At 43.8% G+C, this 27,438-nt stretch overlaps 1 protein-coding gene across 1 annotated transcript in view; it reads right to left on the minus strand.

Annotated features, from left to right (window-relative positions):
* Window positions 1–6,268: 6,268 nt before the first annotated feature.
* Window positions 6,269–27,438, minus strand: part of NFKBIE (NFKB inhibitor epsilon) — a 32,173-nt gene continuing 11,003 nt past the window's right edge. The window contains exons 2-6 of the mRNA XM_066611596.1: window positions 14,410–14,512; window positions 13,229–13,457; window positions 13,044–13,132; window positions 11,034–11,282; window positions 6,269–8,115 (exon numbers count right to left, since the gene is read on the minus strand). Of these exons, the coding sequence (XP_066467693.1) occupies window positions 8,050–8,115; window positions 11,034–11,282; window positions 13,044–13,132; window positions 13,229–13,457; window positions 14,410–14,512 (736 nt within the window). The 3' untranslated portion in view covers window positions 6,269–8,049. The remainder of the gene's footprint in view (window positions 8,116–11,033; window positions 11,283–13,043; window positions 13,133–13,228; window positions 13,458–14,409; window positions 14,513–27,438) is intronic.

A 27,438-nucleotide genomic window follows, 5' to 3' on the forward strand; every position in this document is an offset into this window, starting at 1 on the left:
AAAACACCGCCTTTCGGGTGTCAAATTATTCGGATAAAACATACAAAACACCACATTTTGGTGTTTAAGATACTTTCCATAAATTAAAATAGATTATTCTTCTGCAGCTGCTGCCACTGTAACATCTGTAGCAGTGGTTCTCACACATTTAGCACCAAGACCCACTTTTTAGAAAGAGAATCTGTCAGGACCCACCAGAAGTGACATCATCAAGCAGGAATATTTTTAACAATTCTAGACTGCAATCCTACCCACACTTACCCAGGAGAAAGTCCCGTCTACTATCATTGTTAAAAGAATATACATAGTAACTTCTTCAAAGTACAGGTTTGTAACATTTCCCCAGATGCAGTCACCTACCGTGAATCAAGTCTAACAGATTAAAAATAAAATATTGAAATGAATGGGGACCCTCCTGAAATCAACTTGCGACCCACCTAGTGGGTCCTGACCCACAGTTTGAGAAACACTGATCTATAACACCTACCTAGCAGGGACACTACGTTAGAGACAGAGCCCAGTAGCAGGAAAGGATAAGACAAATCCTTTCCCTAAAAGTCATCCCATCCCCAAGAGTTGCCTATAAGTCGCCTATAAGTTGATCTCAGATAAGTCAAGGGCAGGTTTTGGAGCCAAAATCATGAAATTTTCTATGACTCTCGGATAAGTTGGGGGTTAAAGTTTGCTGGGTGTCTGACTATTGTTTTGTCTGATTTTATCTGAGGCCAGATCCTGAAAAATAACCTACCAGTAATTGTTGCCTAAGAACTGTACAGTCTCTAATTTATTAGAAATACAGTAAAAGATCATGAGATACATTTTTATTTAACTTTTAAAATTCTGGTCTTCACAACCTTTTTGTCAACACTGCAGTGTAAGTGCACTGTAAACAACATACCAGAAGAACAGTGGTTCCCAACCTGGGGTTCATGTATCTCCAGGGGCACTCAACAGGACCTTTATGAGTGCTTGAAAAAGAATTGAATAATGGCAGAAAAAGGTAAGTAGTGCTCTAGAATGCCTTGCAGGGCCAGCAAGGCAGGAAGGGAGGTAGCTAGTTGGCTGTGAAAGCCCCACCAATAGCTAATTTTTGGTGATCAATTCATGTATGAACCAGCGATTGAAAATCAGCACAGTAAAAATGATGAAACATAATATGGAAAGTGATCAATCACCTAGAATTTCTCAGGACACTTCTGGTGCAAAACAGTGCAAAGGCAGAGTCTTCAGTTCTTCAAACAGACCAAAAGAGAAAATACTGTGATGAATACATGAAGTATGGGTTTTCATATGGAGAAGATGAGGGCTTATATTAATATTAATTACAAACATTTAGCTAATATGAGGGATAAAATTTATGGAAATGGGCTGCCAAGGGGTATGCAAGTAAAAAAGGTTGGGAAGCACTGCAGGAGAACCATTAATCAAAGCCTTCTTTGATGCCTGGTATATTAAGCCAGAGGTTCAACATATACTACTTAGAACACATAACTGGGAGTGCGCAATTCAATTCACAGCAGAGAGACAAGCAACAAGGAATTACTGTAAGTGCAGCAGCACATAGTTGCGACCCTGTTTACTCAGAAGCAGACCCATTGTTTTCCATGGGTATTATTCTTAAGTAATGGTGCACTGAATTGTAGCCTGGGACTTTGTTTCAACTGGAAATGAAGATTACATCCTGGTGTTTAAAAAAACAGACCTCTACAAAATGCAAGCATTTGCAAAGCAGAATCAGGCTGCAGCAGCACACTCTGTAACCTTAGAGAAGGAGGCTTGCTTCAATTCAATGAAAGTCTCAGGAGCTGTGAAAAGATTAACTTTGGCTGCAGCTTTCCAGGGGTTGCCTTGGAGATTAACAGCCTCTAATATCTCTGCATTGCAGGGTGCACTTGAAAAGCAATGCTGCTTGAAAAGCTCTACCCCCTGAGCAACCTCAGAGATAAGGCAAAGTGATTATCTAAGCTTGATTTCTTGGCAGAAATTTCTCACTCTGTAGGCGAGTATCTATGGTAAACTCCAACCTTAGAATCCTGTCTCCCAAACTGCTGTTTCGGGAGAGTTTATCAGCTCTCTTCACACAATCAGAGGCACTCTCTTCTTCAACCAGCCTCTATGGTTTATATGACTCAAAACTGGGTTTTTTCCTCCCATTATTTTTACTTTACAAGTGTACACCAAGAAACACCAGTAACAGATAAAGATCACATTACGTTTTCCTCTCTTAGGTTCTTCATCAGAGGGGAGGGAGACGCTCTGCTTTTTCAGATCCCAGGGTCCAACACAATTTCTGAAGGTTTTTAAAGGCACACTCCATACAGTCCTCCTGTCCTGCTGACTTAGCACAAAACAGGTGAAGGAGGCAATAGCCCCTTTCCCCTCCAGCTTCTTTCCAGAACTGGTAATCACAAAATTGAATATTTTGCAAAACCTTCCCTTACAGCTGTAGGCGGAAAAGTTGCTAGTCTGTGCATTACAGGTTGAGTGTCCTTTATCTGAACTGCTTGGAACAGAAAGGTCTCTGGATTTCAGAATAATTGCATAAATATGAGAAATGTTTCCACTTATTCTTTTCGCTGTCATCCATAGGTGTATGCAGGCCTTTGTTGAAAAATGCCACAATGTCTGTACAGGTACACACCACAGCACAGAGAATTGAACTTAACAGCCTGTAGCTGCACTGTATGTGAGAATAAGCACACGATCTTCTAGTGTTCACACTACAGAAAGCTTTTTTAAAAGTCTGGGACAAAAGGTCTGGATTTCAAAAGGCCACATAAGGGCATAATCTACCTGTATTTAAACCTGGCAATCAAATTTACTTTCCACTTGTCCTGGGTGCAGGACTAACACTGAACTAACATTGAAGAACTTTGACATTCCTAAAAAAGATAGCATTTCAGGAACGAGATATTTTGTAGTGATTTATGGCATTTAATCCATTTTTGCCCAGCGCGTGGGTGTTTGCATTTGGATGCTATTTTATATATGTAACATTGGGCAGAAATGACTTAATTATGAAATTGTACTTTATGGGCTATATGGCAAGTACTATGCCCCCCCTTCCCCAAAAACACCTTTGGTAGAACCATACCTTCACTTACTATGGAGAATGGGTATTTCAATTTCACAGCACCACACTACAGGAATGAGTTCTGAGAGTCAAATTCATAGATGATATGCCTATCAACAAGTATTAGCTGCAATAGCTAGTAGTGGAACCTTCCATGTTCCAAGGCAGTAAAGCTCTGAATAACAGATGCTGGAGGTAGTAGCTTTGATACAAGGTATAAAGGACTGTTAGTTATGCTATAGTATGCTTATCTGAAACGTAAGCAGCATCCCTCTGGATCATCTCTTTAAGTGCAAGAAAATAAAACAGTTTCGGTTTTTTTAGAAGTCAAGCGTTGGCTGGACTTGGCTGTGTGCCGCAGATGTTCCCGGCACAACAGATAAGATGCAAGCACAATGAATATTCCTTTGTTTTCAAACCACAGAAAAAAAAAATTCCAGCAGTTTGGACTTTTCGGTTTGAAGGCTTCTTCAGGGCACCACTTGCACACACAAATGCTAGAAAGCAATATATACACCAGTTGTCATATAGAAGGAAACTAGTCAGGTTACCTTGCCTTATATTTCTTATTCTTCATTTTAACACCAGTTTTGGTGCATACACAGGTGTGACTAGCAAACAGTAATATTTTAAGTAAGTTTTAGTGGTCTAACTATATTGAAGGGTTTAAGAAAACATATCAAAGCTATTTCCAGGTTCACAGGTCAAGTTCCCAGAGAAAACGCAAGATAGCATTTTCTCTTTAGCTGAGCCCGCAACACTTTTTCCAAACTGCAAGTGTGTTGCATTTCACGGGCTACACCCGAAGGCCACAGTAAGTCATAGAGAATGGTTATGCAGTGAGGTCATTGTGAGCGAAATTGAAAGTGCAGTACCCATCTACTGCCTGCTCAAATCTGTATGATGTTGGATGTATGGAATCGCCTATTCTGAACATCTGGTGATTTGTAACCCACCAATGATGTGTTTCAAGGAGGGAATCCCAGATTGTAATAAAAGCAAGTCCAGGAGGGCGCTCTGGGTGATTTCTCTCACTTTGGATTTACAATAAAGGCCTGGATTTGATCACCACTGCCTTCTGAGTTTTCTTTGGAATCTTGGGATCTCTTGCAACATCTGGGCTTACCCTGCAACATCTGGGAATATCCTGGAACATCTTGGGTACCTTGCAACAGCTTCATGCCCTGTTTGTGAGCTTCCTAGAGGTCTGAATGCTACACTAGATGGACTAGCATTCTCACATTTCCCCACCCACTTCTTTAAGAAGATGTAATAGGAGAGGGGAATCCACCTCCATGACACTCTTGTTGTGGGAGTCCTGGACTAGACAGGGTTCTAAAATACAGAGAGGAACTGTTGCACTGAGCCTCAGGTTAGGTCAGATCCCATGTGCTGGTCAGCCCCTGTTCAGCAGCTGACTGGTTCTTTCCAACCAGTGTGATGAAAAGAGCTGTGGCTGAAGGTGAAAGGAGAACTTCCCGTTGCTTTTGGCTGCCTAGGTAGCAAAATAAAAAGGTTTCTCATCTGATCTTAATTGCTGAAGAGTGACATGCATGTGTGTCCCCTTCCTACAAAGGATGTGTAGGCTTGTGAAAGATGTGGGCTGCTTTTGACCTTATGACAGAAAGAAAATGGGTGCACTCCTGGGAGTTGATCAATAGGCGTGCTTGTAGAAGTCAGCCCAGATTACTAGACTCAGTTATTACATTCTAGACACACTAGAGTTCATACATGCCCATGTGGGGGAAAAGATAAATTCCAGTTGTGACTGGAGAGATCATGCACTTCACCTCCACTGTACATGCAGGCAATGGCATAGCAGTATCTTTGAAAGTGCAGGAGTTCAACAGGATAGTATAACAAAGAAATAAATACAGATGAGGACATTTCAAGTTGGTTTTTTTCTTCTCCTGTCACCTGTTTCTACTTGAAATGTGTGCACCACAGTCCTGGAAACAAAACATCTTTTGCCATTTCCCAAAGTGTGGTCCGGGAGCAGAGAATTCAGTTTCTCTTTAGAATGCACAGTGCACAAGAGAATGCTAGGATCCTCCCACATAACTTAGTGATCAAATGCATTTTATGGTAAAAGATACCAAATATATAATTTACTTCTGAATAACTATTCCCGATACAGAAGGACATAGCACTGTTCACTTCTGTGAATATGAAATGTAGCCTTTAACTGGCATACTGCTACAATAGGTCCATTCTACAGCTAAGGTTAGAGGCCACTACCAAAGTACTGGCAACTACAAAAGAACTTTGAACTCAAGCTACCCAAATATGTGAAATCTGCCTCTTCCACTTTTGCCAGAAGTCTGTGGCCACTTTTTAAAAAACCTACATATTTTGCATGAAGTTAATTATATTGTAGCTTGACTTTAATGGAACCTCAGGGAAGAGTTGTAATTAAGGATAGCCAGAAGGTGGCAGCACATTGTAAAACTTAAACTGCTTGCAAAATTGCATTAATTTTTTTCTCTAGCTTGCTTTTGATACTTCTCCTTCAACAGGCCAGCTGCCCACTGCTGCAGTCATCTGGGACTCCCCAGCACTACAGCTCAAACCGGACCTGCAGTCTTCCTTGTTATTCTAGCTCAGGGGTGTCCAAACTTTTTGGCAGGAGGGCCACATCATCTCCCCGACACTGTGTCGGGGGCTGGGAAAAAAAATTTCAAACTTGAATAAATTTACATAAATGAATATATTAGAGATGGAACTTATATGAATGAATGAAGGCTCTTGCAATAACTCAAGGCCTATAAAAGGCCTTGCACAAAGCAAGGCCAGCCTTTCCTTTGCTGCCACATCACAGATGTGAAACAGCAAGCAGTGGAGGGAACCCTTGTTCCACAGCTCATGCAAGAGGTCAAACAGTTGGCTGTCATGTTAAGAGCAGTTGCGTTGGGCCAACATGGGTTCCAGCAACTCTCTGGAGGGCCAGGGGCTCATTGGAGACTGAGGGCTCCCCGTGGGCTGGATTGGGAGTCCTTGAGGGCCGCAAGTGGCCCTAGGGCCGGGGTTTGGGCACCCTTGTTCTAGCTGATAAGTCTCTCTCAGATGTACTGACCAACGATGTTCAGAACTAGAAAATGCATTATTGTGAAAGATTTGGGTTAAGACCAATAAATATCATTACACATGAAGACAGCACAGTCATTCAACTTTAACTTTATTTTTTATAACTGGGAAACAAAAAACCCCCACCAAAACACCATGGTGGAAGAGAGAGAGAAACACAGGTTTCAAGCCAAATAAGGTAACAAAAACAAAGAAGTCCTTTAGTGAAAATATTACATGAAGCTGCTGCTGCTTTTAAATCTGTCTTCTAAAAAACAGGGAAGGAAGAGGAGAAAACCTCTCCTAGAAACATCCCAGCTGATTGCGCCATTCAGGACTTGCCACATTACGAACAGCCGCTCCCAGGCAGCAATAGTGGGAGGGAGAGAGCTGGGAATTTCCCCAGTCCAGAGTATGGTTTGCATGATAGCTACTCCTATTCCTGCCGTTTGCTGACCCAAATGCTTCACCCAACAACTGCAGCAAATGCGTCAAGAGTGTCTGCCAAATACTGAGCTCTGGGTCAAATACTGCACCTATCATGAGAAAATGCCACCAAAAAACCAAACAACAATTACTCTGAGGTCACAATTTGCAAAGACTGCTTTGCACTTTACTGAGTGAGGTTTCTCAGAACAGGTGGCTTTGAATCACTAATCCCACAATTTAGAAGGTAGAGAGAACTTGGTCCCCCACAAGCTGAGCACGGCAGATCCAATCTTAAACAGATCTGTATGTACGTGCTAAAACCCAGGAAAACAGTCCCCATGATGCGGCTTTTCCCTCCAAAGTGCTGGAAAAACATCAAGAACCTTTTTTTCCCATATCACAAAGCTCATGCTAAAAATGAACAAGAGCAAATATTCAACATGGGATTCAAAAAACCCCTGGCAAAGAGAGACAGCCCTTGATATTCCCCCCACTCTTCTTTGCTCCTAAACTGAAGCTGCAGTTACAAGTGGAATTTCAAGTTACCAGCATGCCTTCCTGAGGAAAGTTTAGTATTTATAGGACACCAGTTCAGGAAAGAAGTTGGCACTTTCCTGTGGAGTAGTAGTAAACCTAGTAACCTTCAGCTAGTAAACCTGAACAGAGCCAGAACAGAATGGGGCATCCCCTTGGGACTGGTCCCAATAACACTAATTGTTTGGGGGCAAAAAGTGTGTTCCCCCCTACAAGTTCATCCTTCAAATTCTGTCTTGAAGCAGCTGGATGGAACAAAAAGCAGCTTCTTGTCCAACCAAGTCCGCCTTCCATGGGAGGCAATGCGTGGGCTAAAGTGAGAAATGGGCAACTCTACAACCCTGGATAGCACAGAACTAGAAGCCTGAGTAACTGGGCAGCCTACAGTGGTCACCCAAAGAAATGCATAAGACTGGAACACTCAAGCATCAGGAAACTGTTATAGCAGGAAGAAAGTATCTGAAACACAAAAATAACTCTGGGAACAGAAACACCCCAGAAAAACAAAAAATAATTGTCTGTCATAGATGCTGTGGGGTAGGGGGTAAAAAAGGAAGGCTTTTACATCCGTAATGCACTAGACATTTGGAGGGGAGGATGCATTCCACCTGGAATCTTAGGACTTTGGGCTTTTATAGGATTCTCCTATTTTCATTAAAGCAAGTACAGCAAGCATAAGCCCTGTCCATCATGCATTCTCCAAACAGGAGGCACTTCTGTGTCACCATTCAGGGCACACACTCAACACAGAGAGAATTTTTCCTTTTGCACTGCTCCCACAGTTCCTTGCAATATCGAAAGTGTCAGCTAGGGGCACAGAGCTTCAGATTCCACATCAAGTGGAATGTACTGGTGGATGTACTGGTGACGCTCTATTCATGTCAACCTTCATGAAGCTGCAGCAGTGTTGCAGTCCATCTCCCAAAGAGTAATTTTCTGACTCAGGCTGCTCAGCTTGAGCATACCACAGGCTTCCCGGAGATCTTCAGGTCATCAAAAGGCAAGACAGTAAGGATCTGCCAATGCAGAGGAGAGAAAGACAACAGGGTTAGCATTACAGTAGGCTAAGGGCACACTCCTAACCAACTTTCCAGCACCAAGGTATGCACCAAGCAATGCAACTCCAAGGTAAGGGAACAAACATTGCCTTACCTTGAGGAGGTCTTTATGACTGCCCCCCAACTGCAGGATGCAGCACATGCCCCATTGGCACAGCTATGCCAGTGCTGGAAAGTTGGTTAGGATTGTGTCCCAAGAGAGTTGCTAAGGAACTCATATTATTCTTTTAATACACAAGAAAAGAGAGAACAAGATCCATACACAACATCAGACAACAGTTATTAAAAAAAGAACATTGTCTGCTACTATTAGCATCGAAGAGCCCAATCCTATGCATGTTTACCCCTGCTAATTGGGTAAGAGGCACTTTTCAAGTGGGTGCTCCTTTTTTTAGCAGTGGGAGAGTAACTGGCCCACCTCACCCCAGCACTGTCGGTTCTAATGGCTGTCTGCTGGTATTCATTTGCATCTTTTTAGATTGTGAGCCCTTTTGGGACAGGGAGCCATTTAGTTATTTGATTTTTCTCTGTAAACCGCTTTGTGAACTTCTAGTTGAAAAGCGGTATATAAATACTGTTAATAATAATAATAATAATAATAATAATAATAATAATAATAATAATAATAATAATAATAATAATAATAATAATAATAATAATAATAATTTGCACAGAGTAAGTCCCATTACAGCCAACATGTCTTATTCCCAGGTAAGTGTGGATAGGACTGCAACCTAAGACATATTACAGGAACATATGCAAGGATGTAACTTCTGGTAATATGTAGGGATACTATTCGCTTTTTGATGACCTGGTATACACCACAAAAGGTGCCAGGAGTGGTCCCTTTATATGTGGATCTATACAGCGAATAGGGATTAACACTTACAAGATAACCAGTCTCCACCCCAGGGTACTATACAGAGTACAGGGCAGGCTCCCAGTTTGGCCAGGGCTCTAACATGATGTAGTTACCGAGAGATTCTCCTGTTTTCTTAAAATGTTCTCTGCACTGAATAACCCAGCAACTCCCTCCAGTTCAAAAGCATGAAAGTTATTTATCTAGATCAGTGGTTCCTAAACTGGTAGGTCATGACCCACTGGGGAACTGGAAAAACCGGAAGAAATAGACATCGATGTGATTGCCATGATCGCACTGCTGCTGGGCAGGAAAGGGGTTTTGTAACTTACCTAGAAGGGAATCGCTATGGCTCTCCAGAGGGTCTGGGGAGCCTGTAACCCCCTCTAAAGCCCTCCCCCCCCAAAAAAAGGACAGGAAGTGGTTTTTCAGGAAGAAAACTGGAAGAGGGCTTTTTCCTTTTTTCAAAAATTTTGAAGCCTTGGGGAGGGCTGCAGAGGGTGGTCGCAGGCTCCCCAGATCCACTGGAGAGCCATAGTGTCCCCCAGGTAAGTTACAAAACCCTTCTCTGTCTGGCAGCGGCGTGAAACCCCCACCCACAAAGACTTACAGGATTCCCAAAGTCCAAGCAGGACTCAGATATTTGTATCTTGCTTTGCCACCTCTTAAGAGATCCTCAAAGAAGCTCGTATTTGGTTTTCAGCACAGCATAATCTATTGCAGGGCTGTCAGACATACAGGCCACAGTACCTCTTTGGGCGGCCCGCATGCTCAGGAGGAGCTCCGGGGCTGCCCCACCTCCGCCACCTTCGACTGCAAACAGAGCTGTGCTCCAGTCGCATCCAGGGGCTGTGCATGGCCTCCCCAGCCCTCAGAATGAAATTCTGAGGCCTTATAAGGCCTTAAAATATCACTTCCGTTTTTTTCTGAACAACCTGCTGTGAAGCAGCTAGGGATGGCGCACATGGCACTATCTCATTTTATCGCCACAATTACTTGTGATATGATCTTGGACCAGTCACTTTTTCTCCATCTAATGTCACATAGTGTGCTCTATGGTTGAGCTGTGATTTGAAGCCAGATCCCCAAAGTACCTGAATGCCAACATTCTGTTCACTACAACACACTGGCAGAACAACATAGCCACGTTCTCTGTACAGCAGCAGGTTTCACAGAGTGGGAGTAAAGCAAACAATTTCAGTGCCTGTTTGTACATCTGCAAGTGTAGGCTAAGGAATCTGAATGGCTTGTGAAGTCTGCAAGACAGTATCATAAAACACAGTTGCACATAAACCACCTGATTTCCTTAGTACAGTTCTGTTTCAGCCAGTTTAGTTTGAGGGTTTTTTTGTGAAGGCAAGCACAGACCAGTCACGGAGTGCAACAACGGTAGCTTCATCCTGACCTACAAGTAACTGTGGTTTGCCTACATCCCCCCTAAGCAAAGACGAAGATCGGCCGCCGCACTGCTCCACTGCAACCTAAGCATTGCAATCTACCTGCCCTACCTTTTCCAACTGCTTGCTGCAAATAAAGAAGCGATAGTAGTGCCATTGTGATAGTGACAATGAGGCAGATCAGCCAGTTTAACAGCTTCTCCCTGCTGTACTGCTTTGAGGATTCCAGATTAATCTGAACTGAAATCCAGCAGCCTAGAAAGAGGGACAACGACTCATAGCCAGAACTGCAATTCCTATTCAAGCGGTACATATGAATACGCACATTTGAAGCTGCCTTCTTTAGAGTCAAATCCATCCAGGTCAATTTGCCTTCCTGGTAGCAACCCTTCACGCCAAGGACTGAACACAGGAATTTCTGCATGCAAAGCATATGTTCAACCCCTGACCTATGCTCCTTTCCATGAACCTGCTATTGAGACACACATGCTTCGTGATCATTCCCCAAACAGACTGTCCCTCCCGTTCTGATTCTAGATCCTCTTGGGACTCTGGTCTCTGCCCACCCTGTTCAGTAAACCTACAATGTGTGTGCAAATGCTGCCAAAAGTGGTTCTCACATCATCATTGCCATCAGCCAAGTCCTGAGCAGTCTCATCCTCCATGTTCCGCAGCAAGGTGTCTGCCCCTGAATGGCAGAGAATGGCAGCAATGACAGCATCCTTCCGGCCGACAGCCAGGTGCAGTGGGGTGCAACCGTTGAACATCTGGGCATCCACCTGAGCTCCCATTCGCAGGAGGAGCCTCACAGCCATCTCATCGTGGTTCTCTACTGCCAAATGTAAGGAAGTCTTCCCGCTCGTGCCATCCTGGAACCAAGAGATATTAAATCAATATGCCATTCCACCCCTGAAGCAGAATCCCAAAGGAATGGAACAACACCTGCTGGAACCCACAGCATGGAAATACACAACCCAAAAGACGGTCTATCAATAAAATGAGTTCAAAAAATAGAGTCCTTTCTGGATCTTTTACCACTCAAAGACACACACCTGGAAACTAAATTCAGAAGAGGCTACATGGAGAACTCACCAGCATGGGAGATCCTGTTTGAGATTTGATGACAGCCCTACTGAATACATTGTCACAAGAGATGCAATACTGCCTAGTGAATATGCACTGGGAGGCCTCCGTTTTTTAGTATGCCTGTCTAATGGAACATGCATTTATTTATTACATTGTTATCCATTGGACCTCTTTTTCAAGATACTCAGGGGAGTATACACAGTCACTACGTCTTCCCACCACCAGTGGCAGACCTCCCATAGGCTCGATGGGGCAAATGCCCCAGGCGTGGAGCTTTAGGACCTTGCAGACGGGGGTTGAAGACTGTGCTTCCAATTTAACGGAAGCACAGTTTAAGGCGTCAGAAAACCTTAGTGAGGCTTCCCTGACGCATCCTGGAGTTGCAAGAGATACCATGTGCTCCAGGTAAGGGGGGGGCGCCATTTCAGACCTTTGCCCTAGGGCATGGAGCTGGGGAGGTCCACCACTGCCCACCACCACTCCTTTTAATCCTTACAAACAAACAACCCTATGAGTTATCAAGCTTAGCAAGGTTGACTGACCCAAAATCAGCCATGAAACTCACAGGGTGAGAGCTGTAAGAGTCTCCCTACTCCTAGTTTAATGTTCTAACCCAGGAGTGTCCAAAGTTTTTGGCAGGAAGGCCACATCTTCTCTCTGACACTGTGTCGGGGGCCAGGGGAAAAAAAGAATTAATTTACATTTAAAATTTGAATAAATTTACAGAAGTTTACATAAATGAATATATTAAAGATGAACTTATATGAATGAATGAAGGTCTTGCAATAGCTCAAGGTCGATAAAAGGCCTTGCACAAAGCAAGGTTGGCCTTTCCCTTGCTGCTGCTGCATCACAGATGTGAAACGGCAAACAGTGGAGGGAGCCCTCATCCCACAGCTCACATGAGAGGAAACAGTTGCCCTCACGCTGAGAGCAGTTGCATCGGGCCAGTGTGGTTGCCAACAAATCTCCAGAGGGCCAGAGGCTCATTGGAGACTGGGGGTTCCCTGAGGGCCGCATTAAGAGACCTCAAGGGCCGCAAATGGCTCCAGGGCCAGGGTTTGGGCACCCCTGTTCTAACCACTACACTTGCTCTCAATATATGTAATGCACAACTCTTGTTTTCAGTTTTACATAAATCAAAATTCTGTCCTAAAAAAAGCTGTATTCAGCAACTTGGAGCAAGGTATACAGATTACACAGCTCTGCAAATGTTTTAGTTTGCATACAGGTTTTCTGCTTCTTACTAGACATGGGTAAGGACAAGGCACTATGCAAAGCCCCAGTCCATTAAGCCCTGCTCAACCTCTTCTCCCCACCTTCTGAGATTTCACTAGTCACTGCCTACACATTTTCAATATTAATTGTTACAGCCACAATGGACAGAAACTGAATGCCAACGTGTTTTAGCATGCTAAATTGTGCATGACACTTAATTCTCTTGCATGTTCCGTCAAAAAGGGTATAGAATACACATGCCCCCCCCCAACATGTAAAGGATGTGGGGCTCTGCCAGATGCCCTTACACCCAGACCCTGCCATACCTGAACATTAATGTCAGCTCCATTCTTCACCAGCAACGCCATGAGTTGCAAGTTCCCTTTCAGGGTGCTGATGTGTAGGCAGGTCAAGCCTGGAGAAGAAGACAACCCAGGAAGTTGCTACCAGGCAAACACTGAACCCAACACTTAAGACATGCACACCAAGATTGCTCTTGGTTTCTGCTCACCTTGCCAATTCTGGAGCTGCAGATCTTGTTGGGTTCTCCTGACCCCAAAGCTCTTGCCAGGAACTGGCTCCTGAAGCAGCAGCTGGGCACACTCAAGACTCTGTTGTTCACAGGCCAAGTGCAGGGGAGTGTTTCCATTGCGGTCTTGCAGTGCTCTCTTCACCCCTTGCAGGACTAGTGCTTCCACCACCGTGTGCTGCTCTAGGTACACAGACAGGTGAAGAGGGGTCTGCAAAGAGCAAAGACAGAAAGTTTAGAGAACACAACACAGGCTGTGCAGGACTGGGGAAGAGAAGAAGAAGAGGCAAGGACAAGACCAGGGCTGGATAAACTCTGCAAGTGCAGAATTTCTTCATCGAAGCAGAATTCACCATTCTGTAAATCTCAACTTTCATGTGAAGAAAGTAGTGGCTGTGCCTAGTAAAATACCAGAAATCAGAGGTGGGAGGGAGGCTTTGTAGAATTTCCAGTGGTAAAGGGCATCTGCATAGTCCCTTCTTGTAACTAGTAGAAACAGACAGACAAAAATTCAAAAAAATATGTAAACTCACTTAAATGTATACTGATTGCAGAATCTAGCTTCCCTCTGGGCAAAGTTTGCATCACCTTAGTGAGGAGTTTTGATTTTATTGTTATTTTTAAAATTACAGAAAATACACAGCTGTGGGTAAAATGAAAGTTGGATGCTAGCTTATTACTTATTAGGAGTGTGTGTGTTTTTTCCACTGACAGACAAGCGCTCTTATTTTAACACTTGAAGTCCACTCATGGAAGGAGACTTCCACATGCTCAGCCAACATCTGGTTCCACATTATAATGTTCATTCGGTCCCTACTGAACTAGTGAGATGCATCTTTCAGCCCATCCAGGCCATGAGTTGCTGCATGCTTTTAAAACTGAATTGGTGCCATTGGTATGAGATGCAATGACACCAAACCAAATGAAAAATCTCTGGGAATGTTACAGAAAAACTGGATGACAGATCTGTGCATGCCTGTTTGCTGGACTTAGAAAAAAATGAGGCAAGACATCTGCAAGAAGTACAGGTATACACAGTCAGAGATGATAGTAGCGCCTTGTTAATAGCAAGGATATGCCCCAATCCTCACCACCCAAAACAATTTTCTTCCTTTCACTAGGCTCAAAGAAGCACTGAGGCTTCCCCACATCCCAACACATACCTGGAATAAGTCATTCTGCAGTTCCAAGACCTCCACTGGTGACTGTGTAATGCAGGAGAGTGCTAGAGAGGGCATACAGTGGATGATCGCCAGGTGCAGAAGCCTGGAAAAGAGAAGAAAAACTCAGTTTGTGACTCTGAAAGATACTTTCCCAAGGAGAAGCAGTTTTTTTTGAAGACATTTTACTCTGCTACTTGTTAATTCTACAACAATGCACATGTAATAGCTCAGTGTTTCTCAAACTGTGGGTTGGGACCCACTGGGTGGGTCGTGAGCCAATTTTAGGTGGGTCCCCATTCATTTCAATATTTTATTTTTAATATATTAGACTTGATGTTCCCGTGGTATGTGACTGCATTTGGGGAAATGTTACAGCTCTATACAGAGTAGCCTGTTAAAAGTACATTCTTTTAACAATGAAAGTCAATGACACTTACTCCTGGGCAAGTGTGGATAGGATTGCAGCCTAGAATTGTTAAAAATTTTCCTGCTTGATTATGTCATTTCTAGTTATTACATCACTTCCGGTGGGTTCTGACAGATTCTTATTCTTTAAAGTGGGTCCTGGTGTTAAATGTGTGAGAATCACTGCACTAGCTTATTGGAAAGCTAACTCAGACTTGCACATGCAAACATCACTTACACTTCCTCCTGGACAGTTTTACATCCTACCCCTACACCTGAACCAACACACATTTTAGACAGGAAATGAGCACTTCCTGGTGAATACCAATGTCTAAAGGGGAGACATGTACACAACACACACATGCTGGACACACAATTAATTGCAGATTACCAGCAAATATCCCAACAACTGAATACAGACAAACCCTCAGGAGTTCCCAAGGCAATTCTGCCAGGATGCAAGCCTGGAAGCTTGAAAAGCTGTCTAGAAAGAGATCCAAGGTCAAATTGTTTTCTTAAAAGGCAATTCCTTCTTTCCTGATACAACAGCAGGGTGTTGCAGTACACAGCCAACACTGCAGCTCCAGAGACTCAAGGTCAGGCAGATACTCCCAGTAAATAACGAGGCACAGACACGGCAGTGCTCCACCACCAAATGTCCTTTACTTGAAGTATGTACAATATTTACAGTGCAAAGGCAGCTCAGCAAGCAATCAGCAAAGATAGCACTTTTCTCAACGCTCAGATCACCAACTCCACCGACGTAGCTTCCCGCAGACACTCCACATAACATCTCCCACACAGCAGCTTGCACACGCTGCAATATATATTGGCACTGGCCAATGAGAGGCGGGCTAGGATCTGGTGACTGCATGACTCATTGCCTGGTGACATGGTATTGCAGGGTATTGCATCATCCCTGCTGTTCCCTGTTGCATCAGCCAATCCCATGATGCACCTGGAATACACTACATGTATGCAGGCCAAGACATCAGGGCCTAGCCTTGCCCTATCCAGCCTGTAAATTGACTATAGGCCTGAGGCATATATCATAACAGTATGGAACTGGGAGGGATCAGGAGACAAGACAAATCCTCAAACTATCTTTGTGCAGTGGCCAATTCCAGTCCAAGCAGGACTGGCAAGAAGAGGCGATGGCCCAACTGAATTCTTTTAGTTCATTATCTGGAATAGCTGAATGTTAAGACCCAGTCACACCCTTATTCTAGAATTGAGGCCTTATTCAGACAACCCTCTCAGCACACAAGAGCTGTGGTTACCCATTGCTGTCTTGCAGCAGTTAGAATGCCATTATAACACCAATAAAGCTGAGGTTCTGATGGCATGACCTCAGTGCTGACATTGCACATTGCCCTGGCACTCTCCTAACCTGTCCAGGAATACATGGCAGTCATGCAATATGGACTGACCAAAAAAAATCACAACTGCCATACTCTGAGAGGGTTATGAGAAGGAACTCACAGGCCTTTTCTACCAAGATCGAGTTCTTCAGATTTCTCCATCAGGGATGGCCTACATGGCAAAGCAAGTTCCAGTGGCATAGCTAATGATCATGTAGCCCAGTGCCAAGCTCAAAATGTTGCCCCGGAACATTCTCAACCGGAAGTGACATCACAACCAGACTTTTTAAAAAGTAAAAATTGGGAAGAACCCACCTCAGTGGCATCGCTAGAGGGGTGCAGGCCGCACCGGGTAACGCGCACTGGGGGTGACATGCTAAAATTGCGGTGGTTAGGAGTAACCTCATCGTATTATATACCGTTGGATGCAGAATTTTGAGTGGAATGTAATGCAGAAAACCTGAGTGAAATATCTCCTTTCTATCAAAAGTTATGGCCAAAAAACCGGAGAACAAAAATGCATGGAGCCCTGTGGAAAGTGAAACTAAGCCATATCATGCATTTACTCTTGAGTAGGTGAACTTGCCTTAGTCCATCGGAAAGGACAGACTGAGAGGAATCCAATGACACTAGAATGGTCCTGATCCAATGAATGCAGCCCCCAAAAACACCTTAGAAGGAAGTCCCTCCCTCCCTCCCACCCTCCAAGCAAAGGGATGTATTGAGCCCTATGGAAAGCAAAACTAAGCCTCACGGTCGTGTTTACTCATGAGCAAGCAAATGTGCCTTGGCTGGTGTGGAAGATCAGGTGAAGGAGAGTGCAAGGCTACCAGAATGGTCCTGATCCTATGCCCCTGCAGCTAAACAAGTGCTCCAAAAGGCAGCCCCCCCCCACTAAAAAGGATCAAAACAGGTTTCAGCTGATAAGGTGAACCTTTTTGAGACTTGCAAAGCCACGTGGATCCTGACAGTGATCTGGTTTAAACAGAAGTTATTAAATTGAAATGGGTACTGGGTAGGGCTGAAAACCTTACTGGTTTTGGAGGGGGGGATGTTATTGCTGCAGAGGAATTTCACTTGGTGGACCAAGGCTGCCTTCTGCTTATTTAATTATTTGTTTTACTTTAATTATTTATACTTGTTTATTTTAATTTGCCTGATGATGTCACTTCCACCATGACATCACTTCTGGTGGGTCTTGGACTGATTGTCATTCTAAAAATGGGTCCCAATGCTAAAAGTTTGAGAACTGCTGCAATAAGGTGTTAGTAAGTTGACACCTGGGGGGGGGGGAGGTTTGTGTGACATCACTAGTGACCAAAATCACTAAAATCATAATTTGGAAGAATAATACCATCATGTTATATATCAATCAATGCGTAATTTCATGCAGAATGTGTTCTATCAAAATGTATAGCCAAAAAACTAGTGGGGGCGGAGTGATGGTACATCACCACGCCTACCACCTGGGGTGTTGCCCCACCCATTGCATGGGGGGTGATGCACTGGCATCCCACACCGGGTGACATGAACCCTAGTGATGCCACTGACCCACCTCCTCCCTCCAGCAGTTCACCACCCACTTGCTCTGTTGCCTCCCCCATCAGTGGCATAGCTAAGTCATCTATCTGCTACCCGAGGTCAGAAAAGATTTTGTAGCCCCCCCAGCATGACAAAACCAAATTTAATTAAATAAATAAAAAGTTATTGGTTCCAAGCTGTATCATAATAACATCTCACAGGCACTCAGAACAACCAGTCTTATAGGTCGGTTTGGAGTTAAGCAAATCCACTTTTTGTTCCACAAGGCAGTTGTGTTTTCATTTTCTGGTTAATTGGTCATAACGTTTGGTAGAATACAGATATTCCAGTGCAGTTTGTTTCATTGCATTCTGCATTAAATTACCTTTCCAATGATATATAACAGGATGGTATTATTCATACATACCAAGATTTTCACAATTTTGGTCACTACTGTCAAGCTCAGCTTGTTGCCCCCCTAAAGTTTGATGCCCGGTGCAACTGCTACCCTCTGCACCCCCTTAGCTATGCCACTGGCAAGGTCTAGGTGTTGTAACCACAGGTGGCACTCCTGAAAGGAGTTTCACATTGGCCCTCATTATCTCCTATCCATCTAGATGGAAAATCTTACCTTGTATGCAACTCCCACCAAATCAAGCCTTCAGATTTGTGCAGGCTGCTGTCACTGCCACAATTATTTGATTTATTTAAAGCATCTGTACCCTGCTCTTCAGCTGACAAGGCTCCCAGAGTGGTTACAGAATGTCAAGCAGAAGGAAAATAATTACAGTCGAGGGGGTGGGAGATTATGCCGCACTGACTGCTCCTTCTTCTGCTCCTCAAAGGACCACCGGTAGTTCTATCATCAAGCCTAGGCAGCCTGAAAGGTGTTCAAAGGGCCAGCCCATCCACGAGGATAACCAAATCAGTTGCCTCAGGCAACAGATTGGTATGGGGTGCCTATATCTTTCCACCTATGTGCCTCTACTGCTCTTCCTTCTTCCACTTATTGGATTAGAAAAGGAAGAGGAAGACAGAGCGAAAGAAGTGTGGAGGGGAGGACAATGATGAGTTAGAACACTGGAGAAGAGCAGTAGTAGGCACATCTTCAGATAAAGGGGGCAGCATTTGGCATGCTGCCTCAGGCATCAAGTTTAGGGCTGGCCAGGGTACAGCCATCTGGTGATGTTGCTGGTTTTTCCTGCTACATCCAACACAGTACCCAAGTAACTCCTAGTAACAGAGGCAGAAATACTCCCTAGTGCAGAAATTTTCAATCTTTTTTCATCTCAAGGCACACCACGCTGCCAGTGGGGGGCTCATATCCCCAAAGGCCCTATTAATAAATTACCCTCCCCCAAGCCTCCGTGGTACACCTATTGAAAATAGCCACCCTCATGTTTCTAAGGACTTTCACTACCTGGAAGATATGAAGTAAACTTTTGGATATGGATGTCGATAAAAACAAATATGGGCTACCTTGTTTTTTTAGGGGAGTGAGATTCTATGAGATTAAAAAGGTTATTAAATCTATGCTACATAGAAGACCTCGCTGGAGCACTTCAAATTCTTTACGTCTTTTTCATTAATGTCTCGTCATCAGAAGAAAAACTAAAGATAGCCACCCCTGAAGCATACAAATCACTGCCTCATAAAGCTGCATATGCAAAGACCAGCTGTACAGGCATTCTGATGTGAGAGATAAACAAGACTATATTCAGATACGTGGAAGAAAAGCAGTTTCACTGCAGTGAAGACATAGTGTCTACAAAACTACGAAACCATGAACTAAAGCAAATTGGAGGCAAAAAAGCAGACGAATAAGTTCAAGTCCAATTTTTTTTAACTCCATGATTTTCAACATTTTTGTTTTTAATGGAGGATTAGATGGGACAGCAAATACTAGCGTTCCCCCGCCTCCCAAAAATTCCAAAATAAATGCAAGATGCAGCAACATCTACCCATTCTGTTTTGTTTCTAAAGACATACTTGCATAAATATCAAGCGTTTTGGCTTACACTGTAACTCCAGTAGCTGCTTGGGTGAAAATCAGCTTATTCAAAGTTACAATGCATTTGAAAATGGGTGCTTAAAATTAGAGATTCGTTTTTACTGTGAAGCTCTTCTGCATCCAATGCATCTACAAAGGGGATTTCCGAGGGGAGGGGGCAGCTATGGAAGGTGCTACTGGCAGATCCTGGAGCAGTTAGGAAAGGGGAGGAGGGGAGAAGGAAAGAAAGAAGCTCAGACACTCAGGCTCCGGCCAAAGCCATCAAAATGCCCTGCCTGGGGCTGATCTAGGAGGAAGCTGTGGTCCATCAGCTCTTTTAAGAACTGATGCACTGCATCAGTTCAGTGCAGCAGCTGAACTCTTAGCTCACAGGGCTGACTGTGTTCCTTCCTAGTCAGAGGAGTGTCTGCGGTTCTAGCAGCAGGCAAGGCCGGAGGGGAAGCCCAAGGTCACATGGACAGGGGAATTTCCCTGCCCACCAGTAGGGCCACCCACAGTTGCCTCAGCAACAGGTGGGGGGACTGTGTCAAGGAGCTGTCTAACTGTGGAAAGAAAACGGCTGGGTTCTTCTTGGGACTCATGCGCACAGTCAGTGACTTTGGTTTTATAAGCTTGCTATTTTTTAAAAAAGTGCTACTCACGTAACTTTGGTACATAAGTCTCAGGCATCCAGGATTAAAAAGAATTGCACTTCCAGACATCCCAGCATGTGCTCAACCCTCAAGCTCCAGCCCCTTCCAAAGAAGTAAAGCTTCTCTACCATCAAGTCCCCCTTTCTCCCGCACCTTTTTCCTTCATCTTCCCCCCTCCCCCGGGGTCATGTGGGGTGACAATGGAGCTCTGTCAACACTTCTTCCAGGTATCCCACCCACTAATGGGAGCATCCCCCAGAACCCCCACATCACAGGGACCTTTCGGAAAAATCTCCGATTTCAGGGTGGGATGGGGGAGGAGAGAAAATGGCAAATCTGCTGAGTTATTCAACAGCTGCCATAGTCAAGGATGGACTGTGGGTTCTCCTGAGAGCATGGGGCCCTCAACAGCTGCCACAGAATGACAAGCTCTGTGCCAGCTGGATACACAGAAATTTAACAGGAGTAGACATTTCTTGGCAGGTGAACAAAGTTGTGGTGCAAAGTTTCTCCTTCTAAGCTTCTGAGTGAGCAAACGACATTAAAAGCACAGAAACAAGGCCGGGCGGGAAAAAAAAGAAGCAGCAAAACTGATCTATCATTATCTCACACATCACCTGAATGATTCTTTGATTCTTAGGATTACTTACGTAAAGCAGATTTAAAGTGACATCAGTTTTATCTATCTATAATACTTGCAGCCACCGGGTAGATGGGACTCGTTAGCCTGGGAAGGCAGCTTATTTGAGAGAAGGAAAACTCTGATCCCAAACCTCCACATCCAGTTATGGAAAAGGCTTCAGGAGTCAACCTCGAGGCAAAATCCGGAGCCGGAGTCCCTGAGGCAGTTCATGGCTGAACAGTCACGTTCTGGCAACTCCTGCGATGTCGCTGGAACCAACTGTATTGGCTTCTGCCTTTCCATTGGACCATTTCAGCGACGTGGAGAGGGGGGATTTGCTGCATGGGTAACAGTCTATCCTCCATATCTACTTTACCCAGGCTTTGCGCACTGGAGAGGACACTCTGTTCCAGAACACTATTCTGAGTGCGATACCATAGTCTTCCGAGACTGAAGGATGCCAACAAGGCAAATACTTGCAGGAGATCCATTGAGGTTTTCCTGAAATTGGGGTCTAAAAACATGACAACAACATCTCCAGGCAAGGTTGGGCAACACCCCTGGTTGAAACATGGAGAATCTACTACTGATCAGTTCAGAGCAGTTCTCCCAAACCTTTTTGACCCAGACCTTAACTATACTTTCTCAGTCTGGTGATCCACAGAGTTGGTACATGATACCAATAATAATAAAAACATGTTTCCCGAAAGCCTCCAGAACATCCACGTGACCTTTGTTTGGCCCACAAAGCCTATTTTGGGAATCACACGTTTAGAGGATGCTGAACTAAATGGGCTATTGATACCACTGATTCCTAACAGCCAATTGCATAGAAAAGGGAGAGCACGTTTGAGGACAAAGGTTTCCATGAGTGTATCTGTTCTATCTACACTCTGCCTTCCCCATATAGCTCAGTTCATTAAGTCATTGCACAACTAGCTGACCAAAGTACATGTAGGCTTGAAAACCTCCCACACTCTGGGTGGAACACACCATATTTAAAATGTTGGCCAATGAACAAGTTTCATTTTTGTTGTGGCTATATTGGCCAAGACATCTCAACTGGTTTTACAAATAAGTCTGCAAAAATTATGAGACCAAAAAAACCTTAGATGCCCCACCTGTCAGATATATCTATGATACCTTGTCATTTGAAAATCTGAAAGAACAGAGATTACTTACCCTTAGGCTGCAACCTCACACCTATTTATTGGGAGTAAATCTCATTGAACTCCCTGGAAGTTACATCTGAGTATGCATGTTTAGAACTGTAGTGTCGGTTTTCCTGACTGCTCCACTTAGGGATTAGGCATAAGATCATAAGAACAGCCCCACTGGATCAGGCCATAAGCCCATCTAGTCCAGCTTCCTGTATCTCATAGTGGCCAACCAAATGCCCCAGGGAGCACACCAGATAATAAGAGACCTGCATCCTGGTGCCCTCTCTTGCATCTGGCATTCTGACATAGCCCATTTCTAAAATCAGGAGGTTGCACATACACATCATGGCTTGTAACCCGTAATGGATTTTTCCCTCCAGAAACTTGTCCAATCCCCTTTTAAAGGCATCCAGGCCAGATATCGTCACCACATCCTGCGGCAAGGAGTTCCACAGACCAACCACATGCTGAGTAAAGAAATATTTTCTTTTCTCTGTCCTAACTCTCCCAACGCTCAGTTTTAGTGGATGTCCCCTGGTTCTGGTGTTATGTGAGAGTGTAAAGAGCACCTCTCTATCCACTTCATCCTTCCATGCATAATTTTGTATGCCTCAAGGAAAGGAGCTAAAGTATTTACAAGCCTTCCTTTGGCAAACTATCCAAAGAAGAACATTTAAAAACCACAATTTACTGTTTCCATTTCCCCCATAAGATATGCTACTGACTTGTACGTTAAGAAGCCTTTGCAAGATCTTATATCAGACCCATTTGGTTTTTCAGATTAAGTGGACTCCTACTTAGTTCCTTGTCTAGCAAACAAAGCAGGAAAGGCTAAGATAAGAACTATGAAACGAGTAACATCTCAAAACTGTTGATCATCCTTAACACATAGTAATATGACGAATCTAAAAATAATTAGTAATATAACTTAAAAAATGTATATGGACAGTATTTTCCTTATGACTGATATCATAACCACTAAGGGGAGGATACTTCAAGTTCAGGGGGAAAAACCAAGGCTGAGATTGTCTAACAGCTTTTAAAAAGTGAATGCGTCTTGAGAGTCTCTTCCCACAGTGTACACATTTCTTCTTTTCCACTATCACCTCTAGTCAAAGAGGTTTGGCAGATTTTTGAAGTCATAACACACTTCCTACAACCTACTCACCGAAGGCAAAAATGGGATGACTGTGTAAAATGGGATGACCCCCTTCGTGAGCACAAACCCTATACTACATTTAAGACACTATTACTGTAGTTCTGTCCCTTTCTGTTCAGAAAAGTATTCTCAAGTAATCTTCTGTGCAGCGTCATGAAAGATAAACAACAGACATAGCCTTGAACAATTTAGGTACCCTGGTAGTTCACAATATCAGAAAGGTATCATAATTGGCAGTAAACCTCCTATAATACTGCTTCCTTTAGAGTAGATTTGTTACAATGCTCTCTGTCCCAGCATGATTGGCAACTATTTTAGCCAATGTAATCAGTGTATTCTGGGCCAATTCCCCCCCCCCCATTCTTGCCTATTAGATGATGAATTCTATAGGACTGTTTAATACAGCACACTCTGGAATGGATCCCCTGTGTAACGAGAGGTATTATTATATCTAAGATAACTGTTCTAGAATATTCTCAGTCAATGAGAAGTCAGTGTGGTTAGAGCCCATGAAATGGGTTAAAGGCAGGGTGACCAAATGTCATAACCCCAAAAGAGGGTAAGGCACCCCAAAATGTAGGACATCCCAGAAAAATGTAGGAAATGACAAAATAAAAGCTAAAACCACGTGTATATTGATTTCATGTGTTTATTTAAACACTATGTTACTTATTAAATTTAAAACTATATTACATATAATTTATTAATTACAAGAAGGTTATGCACTGTCTGCAGGGGCCCACTCATAGAGAAAAGGAGGACATTTAAGTTCTTTTCCAAGACAAGAGGCTAAAAAAGAGGATGTGTCCTGGAAAAAAGAGGATGTCTGGTCACCCTGGTTAAACGTGGTAATTTTTACATATGCCTAGGGTTTAAAAGTGAGCCCAGGAGTCAAAGAAGGGGGCCAAAAATTTTCTGAGATCTTATATTTTTCTATCGCACCTGGACTCACTGCCTGTGTTATTGAGTGCACAGCTGCTGCTGCTACCTAAAGCCATGTGTGCTGGGCCAAGGAATGCATATGACATCCTTTAACACAGTGTCAAATCTGTGAGGAAACCGGCCTGCTACAGTAGCTCTTTGGCTTGTGGATCCAATTAGCATTAAGTGGATCCACAGGAGCTCAGGAACATAGTTGCGGGAATACAGCTGCTGCAGAAGTACAATTTGGTGCACAAAGGACAGTTTCTATTCTAGTGAGACCCTAAATACTATGATGCTAATTTGTGCAATGATTTTCTATATTTAAAAGATTTTAGAGAGACTTAAGTGTGCGTTTGGTTTTCCATATTACTGTATCTAGCTGCCAACACTGCACAGGGAGATAGACCTCGGGATGCCCAACAAACCTGGGCTTCAAAGACTTTTCTGGTTGTCACCAACCTCTCCTGATCTGTTTTGTCCCCTCCCCTCCTGCTTCAAGAAGTGGTCCAAAAGAAACCCTTTGTACCCCGACAAATTCCTCTCAGAAGCCCTGAACATGGTACCTGCACCTGGTATTTTCACACAGGGAAACCCTCTTGATTCACTGACAACTGCTTCCACATCAATCTCATACCAGGAACTACGCCCTCTCTAGTGCCAGATGGCTACTGTTTCACTTGCTTTCAAGGATCCACGGTGCCTTCCCCAACCCACCCCCACTGTCACAGATTTTATCAGCTTATCCTTGCAAATCTTCTACATCATGTGTCTTTCAATGTGGATAGAGGTATATTTCTGCTCTGCAACAGATAACAGCTCTTGGAAGCAGGGACTTTCCAAAGCAATTTGGACTGAACTTTAACCACTGCTGCCTTTATCTGCCAGAACTAAGTTCAGCTGTCAGGAGAAAACAGTCTGATTGCCTGAGCCAAAGAGAATTATTTGGGACTCCAAGCAAGCCACTTCCCCCAGCAATTTCCCACAAAAGCTGTCAATGACAGTCGCTCCAGGAGGGAATCCAGACCTTCACCAGCTCAAGAAGGTACAGAAAACCAGCAGCCCATCCATTTCAACATTTAAAATAGAACAATTTCTCCAATACTCACTCTTCAAGCCAGATTCAAATGTTACTTTTCTGAAGTGGGAGTTGCTGTACATCAATGTCAGTACGTCACACCTCTGCACCTCTCCCATGTGGTTCTTCACACTTTAACAGAGGGATCCGAGAACACACCACCTGGTTAGACTGACAGTTCCTTTGGGGCAGCAACCTGGTGATGCAACTCTGCTAAGTTCTCTGAATACGCCTGCTGCCTGCTTGTATAAACGGTGCTCATGCTGCAAAGTTAATGCATGAAAAGTCCTCATGAGGTGGCAAATGATCTCTTGCCAGCTACAAACTACTGGGTGAGCATTACCTTCATAGTGAAGGGACTGTCTGTAAGCTGGAGTGTGGGGTCCCCACCCTCGTTCTCAGAAAAAACTGAATGGAAGTACCACACCATATTTTCAGATAAGTGACTTTCTTTTTTTGCTTAGGAGCATCCCAGTTCTGTCAGTACATCCATGACACACCACAAGAGCCCTGCATGCATACTCCAACTTGCACTACACAAGCACAGGATTCAGTATCTCTTGACAATCTAAGCTTCCTCCATGAAAGAAAAATGGTTTCTTGCGCTTATAAGCTTCAAAGATAAGGTAAGATGAAACAATACCTGGTCAGACAACTATTAGCCAGAGAGACTCAAACAGATGGGCAGGGAAGGATGGAGCAGAATATCCAAGAGTCAAGAAGTTGGTTCAAGTGTACTGTATACCTCCTGGCTTCTCCCCATGACACAAAAATAGAAGTGCACATGCTGTTTTTGTGTAAATGCCCATTTTACTTGTACAGTTTATATATGGCCATAACTCAGCATTTCCTGGAGCAGAATTTGGATGTCTGTAGTACAGAATTTTTATTTATTCATTCATTTGAAGTGGAGTACACACACAGGCTTGGGCATGGCTCATGGGAGAGCCACTCAGTCACCACAAAGACTAATCTGAATTTACACAGAGAGAAGGATATTTCAGTACGGCCTTGGGAAGTCCCTGATCGTGCAGGTCATGAGACAAGAAAAGGTGGGGAGGGGAAGCTTCAGCTGCGCTTCATTCAGCCCGTTCCTAGATTTGTGCTGTTCCTTCTTTGCTTACTTCACAGAATGATTGTGTGTGCACCTGTTAAAGAATAACCCTATTTTCAGGTCACATTTATGGCTTTAATTCTGCCCCACCCCCCGCAAATTCAGTGAAACTAGAGTAGAAAAACAAGAAAGGTTTTCTAAACTCAGATATAGTTTGCTATACAGGATTCAGGGCCCAGGTGGACCACAGCACCTAGTACAGCATCCCACCTCTAACAACCAGCTGTCTCTGGGAGACCCAGAAGCAGAAGATGAAGGCAACAGACCACTCCCATTATTGATCCCCAGAGGTAGCAAATAGTCATCATGACCAGAAGCCATTGATAGAACTGTCCTCCATGAATGTGTCTAACTTTTTTAAAAGACTTCCAAGCTAGTGGCCATCAGCACATCTTGTGAGAGAAAATTTCAGTTAATTATGCACTGTATTCTCCCCACCTCCTCTTTCCATCCCCTCAGCCAACCCAGCAGTGACATGATCCAGCAGCAAATAAGAAGTTATCTAAATAAATGTGCAAAGCACTTTAGCATCACGTCACTGGATTCCCGCAAGCTTTCTTTTAGTCAGGCCTAATGCCCCCACCACAGTATTAGTCATGGGAAACTGTGGCTAACACAAAGAGAGGCATCCACTGCATTTATGAGGCAAGATAGGAGCAAACACAGGTCTCCACATTCTATGCAACCCAACTGGTCCCATCTGATATTTCCTAGTTAACCTCCAATGCATTGCTTCTTTCTCACAGGTTAGAGAAGCAAAACAAGAAATGAGAAACCTTTAACTGGAGATGTCCAAACAGCAGCTTCCCAGTGTTTCTAGTTAGGTGATGTATTGCACAGCTGATGATCTTGGGAAAAGGCAAATTCTTTCCTCTGACATTCTTGTATTTGATGAGGGAAACCAGCAATAAGAGTTAACAAAAATCAGTATAGGGTGTGGGAACTGAAAGAATGGAATCAGACCACTTGATCCCCCACTGCATAACTGGATATGTCCTTATTGGTCCAGCTTTCGCTGGTATACAGGAATTAGGTTTAGAAGTTA

This window comes from Tiliqua scincoides, chromosome 1 (genome assembly GCF_035046505.1).
Source record: "Tiliqua scincoides isolate rTilSci1 chromosome 1, rTilSci1.hap2, whole genome shotgun sequence".
In the NCBI taxonomy this organism is placed as follows: Eukaryota; Metazoa; Chordata; class Lepidosauria; order Squamata; family Scincidae; genus Tiliqua; species Tiliqua scincoides.